This window comes from Sinohyriopsis cumingii, chromosome 2 (assembly GCF_028554795.1).
Source record: "Sinohyriopsis cumingii isolate HCF-2022 chromosome 2, ASM2855479v2, whole genome shotgun sequence".
Lineage (NCBI taxonomy): Eukaryota > Metazoa > Mollusca > Bivalvia > Unionida > Unionidae > Sinohyriopsis > Sinohyriopsis cumingii.
In genome coordinates this window covers 125472281-125486189 of record NC_142962.1, presented here as the reverse complement: position 1 = coordinate 125486189, position 13909 = coordinate 125472281, and the positions used below count along the sequence as shown (strand labels likewise).

The following is a 13909-nucleotide window of genomic DNA, read 5'->3' as shown; positions in this document are numbered from 1 at the left end:
TAAAGTCAAGTTAAACATTTTTGGTAAGTTTATTAGTTTTTCAAATGACTATTTTGGTTTATTTTATGAGTATAAGTTGCACCAGGAGCAGTTTTTTATCAGGGGGCACTGCCCCTCGAAACCCCGTTGGGGGAGGACCTTTAAAGCCCCCTTCAAATTTTGTCAGCTTTTTTTATGGAAGACCATAATCATCTCTTAATACTGATAATACTGACACTTCATTGACTGATGTTAACGTGGGTGATAAATCATCCAATGAAATTATCGATTTTATCACTGATATCGATGATGCTCCATCTGTCAATGAGGACATCAACAATCTAGTAGTATACGACACTGTAATACTCGACAAACAAGCAGATCCAGCTCATATCTTTTCTCAAGGCAGACATAGAAACACTGATATATATATCACGCAGAGATACTCTCAGATCCCAAAAGTTATCAGAGATAATTGTAATTATTTGGCTGGTGTTGATACACATCGACTACAAAATATTTATCAGACTTGGTGTTCTGGTGACATGGATATAATCGAGTTTAAAAACTTCTTTTCACATGCTCAGGCGATTCCTCATGGAGTTATCATAAATTTACATGATCTTCAGCCTTCATATCACATTGATCTCGATACAATTTCTGGTTGAGAGACCTTGTTCGCCTCAGCCACATTTTTTTTCTTCAGTGTGGAAAATTGTGGAATCTTATATTTGCAGCAATCAGTATCCTCTCACTATGCGTTGTCGAAACCACCCTTGATTGAAATGTTAATTTGTAAAATGGACTCTTTGTACCTGTGTCTGATTCGCCCATCCTACTGATATAATATAATTCAAGAGAATGTGTTAATTTAAATCTATGAAAGGAATTAATAATTATGAATGTTATTTTTGTATAATTCACAAACTTTCACATTAATTTTTTTTGTTGATTTGACTTTGCAACCTGACTTCTAAAGTTTCTTCTTTACAGTGGAGTCGTTCCTTTTCACATGTTAGTCAGTTTAGTCAGAATATCTTTTCAAGTGTTTAATCAAATGTCCAAAAGGATCAAAGTTCAGTGTCATGTTCAAACTTCATACAGCCAAGATGTTATGCTGTTGTCTTTGTTCAACAAATTTTTTTCCATCCTATCTCATTGAATATGGAAGTTTAATTTTGATCTTTCAGATTCAAATTTTAATGTTATAAATGAGCTTGAAAAATAAGGGATTTTCTTTTTTTTTTTCTCCCTCAGATATGCGTAAAGCCTTGTCTCGAGATGTAGAGAAAAAGTCCATCATTCCACTGAGTCATCCTGTACACCCAGAAGAGTTGGACTAACAATGAGTCAGGTGAATTTCCATGGATATGGCTTTCTATGGATCAGTCCTATTGCAGCCCTCATCGTAGCACTGGTTCTCGCCATCCTTTTAATTTACGAGAAGTACAGTAGACTGGAGAGCGAAGTATTATCACACTTGAAGCACTCACATGAACTTTGACAGATGGCCATGAATGATGACAGAGTAAAATGAAAAACAGTTTATCTCAGATTGCTTGAGATGAGACTTAAAACCTTGCAAAATAATTGGGATGATTGATAGATATAGAAAATGCTCTTAGAACTTTTACTGATTAGAATTGGGGGCAAGGGATGGGGTATGGAAGAGGGGAGTTTTGTATGATGATGGTATGGCGTGATGGAAATAAATGGTTGCCAAAAGAGATTAGAACATGTTGCTTGATACTGATTATAATTTTAATATTCCTTGGAATCTTTACTTTTCATTTCATTATAAAATTTAAAAGACTTAACAAGAATTGAAGAAATCATGCTAAACTGTAACAAAGTCTGGACAGTCATTTTATCAGTTGTGTGAAAGTTCCAACTTCTGTCTTGCCCACCATGTTGGAAGCTTAATTGTGATCACTTTTGTGTCTGCCATTTCACATCAAAGGTGAGAGTAATGTTAAAGTTCTTAGATTAAGCTCCATGTTAAAGTATCTCATTGAGCTAAAAAAAGGGATTGTTCTTGACAAAGAGGGGAGTTTATTGTGTGTAAATAATCGATTGAAATGTCCATGGATATTCATCTGACTTAAAATCAGATATATTTGTGTGTGTGTGTTTCATGCATTTAAATTTATAATAATAAAGTTCTTCCAAAAATGTATTGTTTTATTTGTGTGAAAGATCTAACTTTTGTCTAGCCCACCTTGTTGGAATCTACCTTGTCAGTATACAAACAATAGAACTGCAAGTCTGCTTGGATACTAGCTTGCAACCCGTAGGGTATGGGTTTGAATCCAGCCTAAGCTGGGAAGAGTCACCCACCCCAGTATATATCTGAATGAAGCTCTTTACACCAATTGCCTGGGCACTGCATAACCTTGCATATGTTAATGTATCATTAGTTGCCAAACCAATCTGTCAGATTACATTTGCTGTATTAACTACAAGACCTAATAACAATTAGTATACAAATGTTTACAAATAGGGTGGGTGGGTAAACCTGCATTTAGTGGAATGTCAAGACATATTTCATTGCTTTTCAAGCCAGCGATTGCAAAGGCAGCAACAAGGGTAAATTCTGTGTTAGCTTTTATCAAGGTGTGTACAATTGAGGTTCACCATAGGTGAGATATTACATTTCACTCTGACCCAGTACAGGTGACACTACTTGCATTCCTGAGGTTATAGTGTAAATCAAAGTTGGCATAATTCAATCAAAGTTGGCATAATTCAATCAAAGTTGGCATAATTCAAAAGTAATGTAGATGCATTATGTGAACTGCACACAAGTCACAGCACATGATGCCAGTGACAGCAAAAGCAGTTGCACAAATTGAATGGTATTTCTTCAGCATTAATAGCATTGAAATGAAAGCATTTAAATCAAATTGGCATAAATTGAGTGTTACCTGTACTAATATTGACCCATTTGGTGTCGTTATTTTCACGTTTCAACTTCACTGTGCACGTTATGTAATTTTATTCTTCGAATTTTGTATCAAAAAGTTTTAATGAACCAGAAACCTAAGTTTTGCAGCAAGTTGCTACATTTTTTAAACTGTCCAATTTTGTTAGACATCTTTGACAATAGCTTGACATAACAATCACTTTGGCATCAGTACATGTGTCTATCCAGGCTTATGTCCTTGACAATACATGTGTTCATCCAGACCTTTGTCTTTGATTAAACTTTAAATGTTCAATGGTGGACTTTTTGCTGTTATTACCAGTAAGTTCAGTTAGTTGAAGAAAATAACAAGACTTCTACTAGACAGCACATATTGACTTTGGAGTGTTCCTTTCAAATCTACCAGGGGCAGAGGGATGTTTTTTGTTTTTTTACCCCTTCCATAATGCAGAACATATTATGTTTGATGAACATCCATTTGTCTGCTTCCCTTTTTGTTACAACTTTTATTTTGTGCAGTAACTTGAGTTCTCCACCAACTATAGTTAACCAAACCTTGGTAATGGCTTGCACTTTACATAAGGAAGAAGCCTATTGATTTCGGGGTTTAAAGTCAAGGGTCACTGTGCTTGGTTTCAATAGACCTTTTAGATCGGCTTTTTTCATACCCTGAGTGGCTGGCTTGCACTTTGGGTAAGGAAGAAACTTACTGATTTTGAGGATCAAAATATCAAAAGTGACGGTCATTGACCAAAAGAAGAAAAATGTCTTCTGCACTGATATTTTTTTCAGTTCTGTGCCACTTACCTTCATCAAAGTTTGTGGATGACTTGCACATAGGGTAATAAAGAAACCTATTGATTTTGGGGTCCAAAGGTCAATGGTCACTATCTCTGAAAAAAAGAAGTGGTTTTGCTTAGTAACTCTGTTCTAGACCATGTACCTTGTCCAGTGTTTGAGGAGGGCTTTCACTTAAGATTGGAAGATGCCTGTTGATTCAGTTGTCAGATGTGTCATTCATGATTTTCATTTTTATTTTAAATGGTCAGGTATGACACTTTGGGGTTTCTTTTGGTATAGTTCTCATTATTTTCTTTTAGTGGTACTCCAACAAAACAGTGGCATTCCCTTCTCTGGCAGTAGATTTAAATGGAATAACTCATAATCACTTGTAATAATCATCAGAAAAAGTTGTGAGTCCTCTACTTTTGTCAGCTGATTGTCAGTACCCACACATTTATCCTAAACAAACTCAAAACAAAGTTATTTGTTAATTGTAGCATGGACCGCTCCGGTGGCCTAGAGGTTAGAGCATCTGCCTCAGATGCAGGAGGTTGTGGGTTCGATCCCTGGCCGAGTCATACCAAAGACTTAAAAAAGTTGTACTGACAGCTGCCTCACTTGGTGCTCAGCATTAAGAGGTTAGTGTTATGACTGGTTGGCCTGGTGTCAGGATAATGTGATGACTGGGTGGGACATCATGCTTCATGTCTGCGGCATGATACCCCAGTGCTAGACATCACTATAAACTGTCACACTGCAGACATCTTAGCAATATGACTGAAAAATTGTTAAAGCTATGTGAAAATCTAAATCACACACTCCTACCCATATAACAAAATAGTTTTTAAAAATTTTTTAATTAGCAATTAGTAGGTATGTAAATATTACATATTTTTAGCAAGAATAATACTTTCTGCGCTTTTGATAATGTTTGCTTTATGGCTGTGTGAAATTGTCAGATCTTTCTTAGAAGAACCCAACATAAATGTTTTCATAACATGTTCCATTTATCATATTACCTTTATATATAAAGTCAAAATACCCCTCTTATAATTTTTACTGAAAATTAGCACTTTTGTTTTTGTTCACGTTCACTATTATATGTACACTATCCATGTCATATTTTTACATTGTTAGATGATACAAGTGTTACAGAAGCCTGGTTAAACATAGTGGATATTTACGATTTTTTAGTAGATGTAGGGAAATATTTGACATGTGAAGTGGAAACACCGTGTTGTCATGAGTGGCAATACAAAATATTTCCCCTTCATGAATGAACTACTACCTTTTATTGTATGATAGGCCATGAAACACTGGATTTTCTGAGAGAATTACTTTTGATATTTCATTGGAGTGCAAAAATAAAAAATTTCACTGACCATCAGTACACATGGTTAACATTATAACCATGAAATTCAAAGTTTTCTTTGACACTGTTGTGGTCAACCAGTATATATGGCCACCTCCCATTAAAGATGGCTCAAATAAATCAATGAAGGGATGAGTTTTTGTTAGCGTTCATATTTTTGTGTGCAAAAAATGACGGAACATAATTCGTCAATTGCTTCATCTCTCAGGATCGGCAACTTTAATATGTTTTACCAATTCAGGGGTATTCATACCATTGGGTGGAACTGGACACTCCAACTTCACATCATACTAGTTTGTTGGTAGGCGAATGTTTTATGTTCATGTGCATTTATGACTTGTGTCAACTTCCTCTTTCCATCTACACATCCTCTGCTTGAAACCATTGGAAAATCCATCTTTCTTTGCTATGCATCATTCTAGGAGCATATGTTATGCATTCGCTATGGACAACAGAATGAACACTTAAGCCAATCAGTCACAAGTACATGTATTTATATTTACACCCATGGTTAATGTCATACACATTGGTCACTGATGGGGGCTACTCATGGGCTAGAATCTGAATGTAAAAGACTGGTGCTAGGCTGATCCCAGCATTACAGTGTATTCTGGGCTGATCCCAGCTCACATAAAATCTTTGCCAGGCTGATCCCAGCATTATTGTGTATTCTGGGCTGATCCCAACTCAAGGATAATTGGTGCTAGGCTGATCCCAGCATTAAAGTGTAATCTGGGCTGGTCCCAGCTTCCATAGACTATGCTATGCTGATCCCAGCTCAAGTAAAATACGTGCTAGGCTGATTCCAGCATTCAAGTGTATTATGGGCTGATCCCAGCTTATTATATAAGTAGACTATGTGCTAGGTTGATCTCAGCATGCTAATCTATTCTGAGCTGATCCCATCTTAACTAAATCTATGCTATGCTGATCCCCGCATAAGAGCGTATTCTGGGTTGATCCCAGATTTGTGGAATAGAGCATGAAGAAAATATTTTTCTTTTTTAAAACTGTAAAAGAAATGTATTTAACAGGCATGACCTGTATGTTATTAGTGTAGCTTATGAGTATCTGACTGGGGAAAAATATCCTATCCCATGTTAGCCCCATGCACATGAACAATGTAAGGACACAACCCATGATATATTCATTAATGGGTGGTGATTGGGAGGGGGCAGGCCAGCACAAATCCATAAGAAAAATATGATGCCAAGACTCAAAATCCATTGTCTGTACCTTTGAAAAGCCAGAGAAGTGACTGATCATGTGGTACTCTGTATGATCATGCAATGTTACGTAAGATTGTCTAATTTGGTTGGCTCTTTGAATTCAGCTGCCAATTCCAACCAATAGGAATAGTTCTGTCATGCCCCCCACATGTAATCTATCAACAAGCCCCATGAAGGCATCAAGTAAGAGGCTAATAATAGTTTTTTGCATAATACCCTGTCTGCCTCTCAGTTTCAAGGTACATGTACAACACCCCCATCCAAGTGTTAGCCACTGACTAAGCCTTATAATTTGATATTACATCATCTTACCATACCACCATTTCTTCCATTAATGGTCATTATCAGACAAACCCCATTGCAAAACTGGCAATATGGACCTAAACTAACTCTCAAGATCATCATGTTGTGCATAAATTAAAATTTAATAAATTATCATATTATGCAAATGACATCATGTAATTGTGCTTTGTATAAGAACCATCATCTGCATAGACATCATTGTTGAATGGGGTGATAAGAAATTTAGGGAACAACAGCAACAGTAGTAAGATAAAGGAAAGTAACTTATTTTTTCCATCTTACTATTATTGTTCTCTAAATTATACAAAACAATGCATACACAACAACAGTAACTATATGCAACAAACACAGCAACAGCTATGCTTTATTTAAATTTGTTAAAATGCACTTATTTGCACAATTTTTTTTCTTTATATAAAAATAATCTTGTTTGTGGTTGTGATGATCACAGTGATGGTTGTTATTATTGTTATTGATAATGATAACAGTGAGGAAGATCATTTATATTTGTACAATGCTGGACTGAACTTTCTGTAAAAAGTCAAATATTAATTTTGGATTGCATAAAATATTCTTCATTTTTGTTAAGATTTTGTAAAGTAAAAAGCTATTTCTTTTGACACATTGTGCTTCAGAGATACATCTCATGATCCTGTTGAACGTACAACATGTAATTCATATACTTTTGTAACACAACTACATTAAATTATACGGTGTAATGCACAGACATGTACTCCTTTCAGTCACAAGAAACAAATTGCTAGAAGGTTGGTGGTCAGTAGTGTTCCGTTTTTTAACCTATGCATGTGACTGCATAGTAAGCTTTAGATCGTCAGGGTATAAATAGATATACTTATTATCAAATGTTTTTACTATCATTTCAATTCGAAAAATATTTCTAAAAAAATATATATCTATCCCATGAGACCTGACAGTATGTCTAGATTAACATTAAACTGTCCAATCAGACACAGCAAGTATTAGTCCAATGGTGTGAAATATCATGTGATTAAATTTCTAAAAATATTTAAGCAATTAAGCATAAAATAAAAAGAAAATATGCTTGCTACAAGTGAATAATGGATATATTTCATATCATGGATGATAAATTGAACTATTTGCATTCATGGATTTGCAACTCGTGAAAGTAGTTTTTCCCCATTGATGAAATGTATGTTATTTGCTATATCCTCTATATATCTACATCATAGATTTTCCCTTTCATATATCTTTGATGGCAAAAACCTTCAATTTGCATGGATTAGTTTCTCCATTATGTGTTAGTGAGATTAATGGCTGCATTACTACATTAACAAAAAGAAGTCAGAAGTTTATAATAATTGTAGGACAGTGAGGTTTTATAAATGTAGGTCGTTAAGTTTGAATTTGACACTAAGTACTGAAATAAGATAAATAAAAGGATGTTCCTAATGCCCTGACCTCAGTAGCATCCCCTACACATTGGCTAGAGCACTAAAAAACTGTGCTATGTATTATTAATCTTCATTTTTTACTATTTTATTCAATATAGAATACTTATTTGAATGAGAGCTTGTAACCAAAAGTGTTGTTTTTTTTAATGAAAAAAAAATGCTTATACCAGTATTCCCATTTTGTTTGACTAAAAAATATTTGTACCAGTATGCCCTTTTTGTTATGTTTGAAAAATTACTCCTTTATCCAAAAATGTGCCACTTTTGTAATAGAGGCCTCTACTGCATACCCCTCTGAAATTTGATGTTCACACAATTTTTTATATATGCTTAAGCATGCATTTTTATCTATACATATAAAAAGTTGGAGACTCTTTCCATCGCTCTATATATATATATATATATATATATATATATATATATATATATATATATATATATATATATATATATATATGAATACCAGGTTTATTGAAACTCGTATCCACACTTGAAATGCAAATATTTATTTTAGCAACTGATACAAGTCAAGTTCATTTTTCTTTATTTTGACAACTGTCTGTTTTGGGGCTTATTATCACAAAGTCAAAAGAGTATGCACTTCTTTTCTGATTATGTTCTCCAAAATACAGATATAAAAACCATGTGCTGCCAGACAAACTACAGATTAGATTTCCTAATATATTCTTTGCACCTGGTCGAATATTATCAATACCAAATTCAAAGTTGATTCTCATTGCCAGAAAGTACTGTAGTTTTGTCAAGCTAGTTTATACCCAAAACATACTTTTTTTTATTTTGATCTTTGAATTCATATTACTTTAAATCTGCCAGTTTCTACTCGTTGATGCTCTGTTAATCAATAGTACTGATCTGGAGTTTAAAACTTGGGTTGAACTGCTTTCTGACATCTTGAATACATACACATTTACATGGTTTATACATATCAAATTTTGTTATGGCTCCGGTAGCCTAGTGGTTAGAGTGCCCACCTGAGATGCAGGAGGTTGTGGGTTCGATCCCCGGCCGAGTCATACCAAAGACTTATAAAAATGGTACTAACAGCTGCCTCGCTTGGTGCTCAGCAATAAGAGGTTAGTGTTAGGACTGGTCGGCCTGGTGTCAGGGTAATATGACTGGCTGGGACTACATGTTTGCGGTATGATGCCCCAGTGCGAGAGATCACTATAAGTTGCCACACTGCAGACACCGTAGCGATATGACTGAAAATTGTTAAAGCTACGTTAAAAATCCAAATCACACACACACACATCAAAATTTTGTTACAAGACAGCAACTTTTCAGATATTGCATACAAAACAGAGATGCAATGGAATGGCATGCTTAAAGTGTTGGGTTAAAAAAAATACTCTGTAGAGTTTTATGAATAAACAATATATTTAAAAGAGGAACATACTTGAATATATTTAAAAGAGGAACATACTTGAATTTTGAGGACTGTTTAATAAATTTAAGTTTGTTTTTTTGTATGTAAATTTAAGGCATTCATCAAAACTTCTATTTGCTTCCATGATGCAACTTAAATCCACGATTATATATAATAATTCCCACTTTTCTAAAGTGTGCATCAACAGGAAAATCCTGTAACTCGTGTAAAATTTGATCTCAGTTTTTCTTGATAAAATTTTTTTAAGTCTTAGTATTAGAGCTTGGTTCATCGTCAGTGGTCATCTTGGTATATTCTTTGAGTCTGGATCAAAATAATGCAGTACCAAGATACATTGTATGTATGTATGTATGTATGTATGTATGTATGTATGGGTGGATGGATGGATAGAGGCATTGCTGTTAGGGAGATTTGGTGTAAAATCAAAATTGTCTCTAAGATCGTAATATTATCAGTCCATTTTTTTTGTTTGTTGCCATAGTAACCAAGCTATTGGTATAAATTCAGCAAATTAAATGATGGGCCAAAATACTTTTTATATATTTGAAATGTTTAAGAACAATGTTAGTACATCCTCGAAAATTATCAGCACAGAATATAAAGCCTTAACTTTATTGATTTTAATTGTTCAAATTTTAACACTTAACTGAAAGCAAAACACCTGGTGGGCCTATATTTGGTGCAACATGGATAATCCAAGCCAAATAATCAGAAAATCTCACTTTTCACTATCATAAATTGAAAAAATCAAAGCCTGACTGATATGGCAAGAAAGAAGAAAGCTTAATATAAATGACTACTAAGAATATCTAACTTTGTCATGCTTCTACACATTCTAGGCTGGATTTTTTTGCCATGGCAACCAATGATATCATCTTCCCCTGCATGCTGAAATAAAGTATACTCAATACCCATCCAGTATCAACAATAAATTTACCACTCTAAAGAAAATTAATATTGCACAAGAAATAGATGCTAAATTACTCAATGGATAAATCCTGCACAAATAAGAAAGTTAAACCTCCAGACTGATATGCAGTAAAGGGTTCAGAATTACTACTATCTGTAATCAGTAGTTTTTTCTTTAAAAAAAGAGATTCTGAAGTTGTGTGATGCCCGAAGAGAACTCAAAAACACCAGACACACAACAGGGGCAATGGAGTACCGAGAAATAAACAAGAATATCAGAAAAAACTTGAGCAAAGCAAAAGAAAATTGGATTGGACAAAAGTGCACAGAAATGGAGAACAGTCTGATAAAGAATAACAGCAAAAAGGCATTGCAAATTGTGAAAGACCTCACCAGACAGAAACAACCAAGGGTCAGTACCATTCAAGACAAAAATGGAAAATGCCTCACAGAAGCGAGTGACATTGCAGAAAGATGGACTGAGTATTGCAAAGAACTCTACAACCATCAGTCCACAGGAGACCCAGAGGTGCTTGAAGTTCCAAACTCCTCAAATGATGATGACTTCCCCATTCTCAAAGAAGAGGTGGAGTCAGCAATAAGAGCACTGAAGAATGGGAAGGCAGCTGGAGTAGACAACATCCCAGCTGAACTTATCAAGAATGGGGGAGAATCAGTGAAAGAGCTACTAACAAAAAAATCTGCAACAAGATCTGGCAGACAGGTGAATGGCCAACACAATGGACCCAGTCACTGATTATAACACTTCCCAAAAAAGGCAATCTCCAGCTGTGCCAAAATTACAGAACTATCAGTTTGATCAGCCATGCTAGTACGGTAATGCTGAAGATCATCTTGAACAGACTGAAACCACAAGCAGAAGAAATAATCGCTGAAGAACAGGCCGGGTTCTGGAGTGGAAGAAGCACAACAGAACAAATATTCAATCTCGGGGTTCAAAAAGTACTCGCAACACCAGCAAGACATCTATCATGTGTTCATAGATTTCAAAAAGGCCTTTGACAGAGTGTGGCATGAGGCATTGTGGGCCACAATGAAGAAGTATAACATGGGTCAAAAGTTAGCCAATACCATCAAGCAGTTGTATGCCAAGGCTACCAGTGCAGCAATTGCCCAAGGTTCTGTGGGGGACTGGTTCCAGACAACAATGGGAGTGCGTCAAGGCATTCTCCTGTCACCCACGCTTTTCAGCATCTACTTAGAGTGCATCATGAGTGAAGTCCTGGAATCACTGTGGGACAGTCAGCATTGGAGGGCGTAACATCACCAACCTCCGCTTTGCAGACGACATTGATGGGCTGGCAGGCAGTGAAGACGAGCTTGCCACCTTAGTGAAGAACCTGGATGAAACATCTTCCAGATTTGACATGGAGATAAGCGCTGATCAGACAAAGCTGATGACAAATAGTGGCAAACAAATCTCAGCCACGATTAAAGTCAGAGGACATGAACTGGAAACAGTGAGCCTGTTCAAATATCTTGGTTCCATAATCACTGAAGAGGGATCAAGAGCAGAAATTTTGTCAAGAGCAGCACAAACAATGGCAGCTATGTCAAAGCTAAGACCCATCTGGAGAGACAAGAATATGTCTGAAAACTAAAATCAGACTATTGCGAGCTCTAGTCATCTCAGTCTTTTTGTACTCATGTGAGGCATGGACCCTGACAGCAGAATTACAACGAAGAATCCAGTCACTTGAAATGAGATGCTACATAACCATCCTTGGCATCTCTTACATGGACCACATCACAAATGAAGAAGTGCATAACACCATCAGGCGCGAAGTAGGCCAATATGAGGACCTCCTCACCACCATCAAAAAGAGAAAGCTGAAATGGTATGGCCATGTCACTAAAGCCAACAGACTATCCACAACAGTCCTGCTGGGCAGCGTCCAGGGTGGCAGAAGGAGAGGTAGACAGAGAAAAATGTGGACTGACAACATTACAGAATGGACCAGGAAAAGTTTTGCGGAGACACAGGCATTGGCACATGATCGAGACAAGTGGAGGGAACTGGTCAGATGTTCAGCAGCACAGTGCCTCGACGACCACACTAGGTCATGAGACTGATGATGATGATGATGATGATGATGAAAGGCTAAAACATTTGGATTGCATGGATTTGCTCCTCTATTCTGTGTCAGTGTGATTAATGACTGCATTACTATAACAATAAAAAGTTAAGAAATTGTTACAAATTTAGATTGTACATTAATTTTATAACGCTTCAGATTGTGTGTTTTGTAAAATTAATGAAAGTTTTCATGCAAAAATGAAGAGATTTTTTATTTTTGTTAGCACAACATTGTGAGTTTAATTTTAAAGAGTTTAGCTGAAGTTTTTTTGTTGTTGCATGCATTTGAGAATTTTATGTATTGTCAGACTTGCCAAATTTCAATTGTCACTGCATTTCGATTGCAGTCAACACTAATCAACCCATAGTTTCTCCATTGTTTTCAGTCATGTTTATGATTCTGATGACAGTTAACATCACATCTTAAACAATTTTATACGTAATCAATATCTTTTCTTAAACAATCTGTACCATTTGTTGCTGAGTGTAACGTATATGATAATGTATGGGTGACACAGAATATCAGATAGCATTGTAAGTTCATTTAGTTAATAATGCTACAGTCACTTAATATTTGAAGTCTTACTTTCTTTTAGTTAATAATAATTATAATTATAATGTAGACTTAGTACAACACCTAATCTTTATAAGCTCTAAGCACTTTACAGTCTTTGAAAACACATAAAAATGTATACAACAACAAGTTTACGGAAACAAACACTATAAACTTAAAAAACTAAAACATACTGACAACATTTAAAGAAGTAAACAGCAAGTCTTTAAGTCTGTTCTTGTAGCCATAATAGGTGAATTCTGTGATCACTCATTAATGCAATCACAGTATACTTGTGTCTTAGATCTATGGGCAATTTATTCCATGTAGCTGGAACCTGGTATGCAAATGAACGTTGTCCATATGATTTTGTTTAAACAGTGGGAACAATGAGAACACGAGTGTCAGAAGAGGATCATAGCTTTTATGATGGGGTGTGCACATGGATGTTGTCAGATAGGTACCAGTATATTGAACTGGAGTCGATGAACGAAATGTAGCATAGTTAACAGATTTTGTGTTTGATTCTGGATTGAACAGGTAGCCAGTGGAGGTTACATAGGTGAGTGAGTGAGCTCAGTTCTTCATACTCCAAGGATAATCTGAACAGCTGTGTTTTGAAGTTTCTGTAGTAGATACTGAGTTGAACCATATAGAGGTGAATTTAAATAGTCTTGAAACTACTAAGGAGCACAAAAGTGTTCTAGTGGCATCAACCAAAAGAAAATTGCGAATGCAGCTGATGCTTCTCAGCTCCAGATATGCTGCCTTGCATATGTTCATGACATGTTGGTGTAATGAGAGTACTGTCGAGAGGGACAGCTAGGTTTTATACTGGCTGTTTGAATTTAATGTTGGTATAATTGCTGATACTTATTGTTTGAGGTAAAGGACGTGAATGAGAAAGTCTTTGCATGGT

The 13909-nt window shown here is 35.7% G+C and overlaps 1 protein-coding gene across 1 annotated transcript in view; it reads left to right on the top strand.

The window, feature by feature from the left end:
- Nucleotides 1-1473, top strand: part of LOC149805764 (N-alpha-acetyltransferase 20-like) — a 46350-nt gene extending 44877 nt beyond the window's left edge. Inside the window, exon 6 of the mRNA XM_089950437.1 lies at nucleotides 1237-1473. Within this exon, the coding sequence (XP_089806563.1) occupies nucleotides 1237-1322 (86 nt within the window). The 3' untranslated portion in view covers nucleotides 1323-1473. The remainder of the gene's footprint in view (nucleotides 1-1236) is intronic.
- The last annotated feature ends 12436 nt before the right edge of the window (nucleotides 1474-13909 follow it).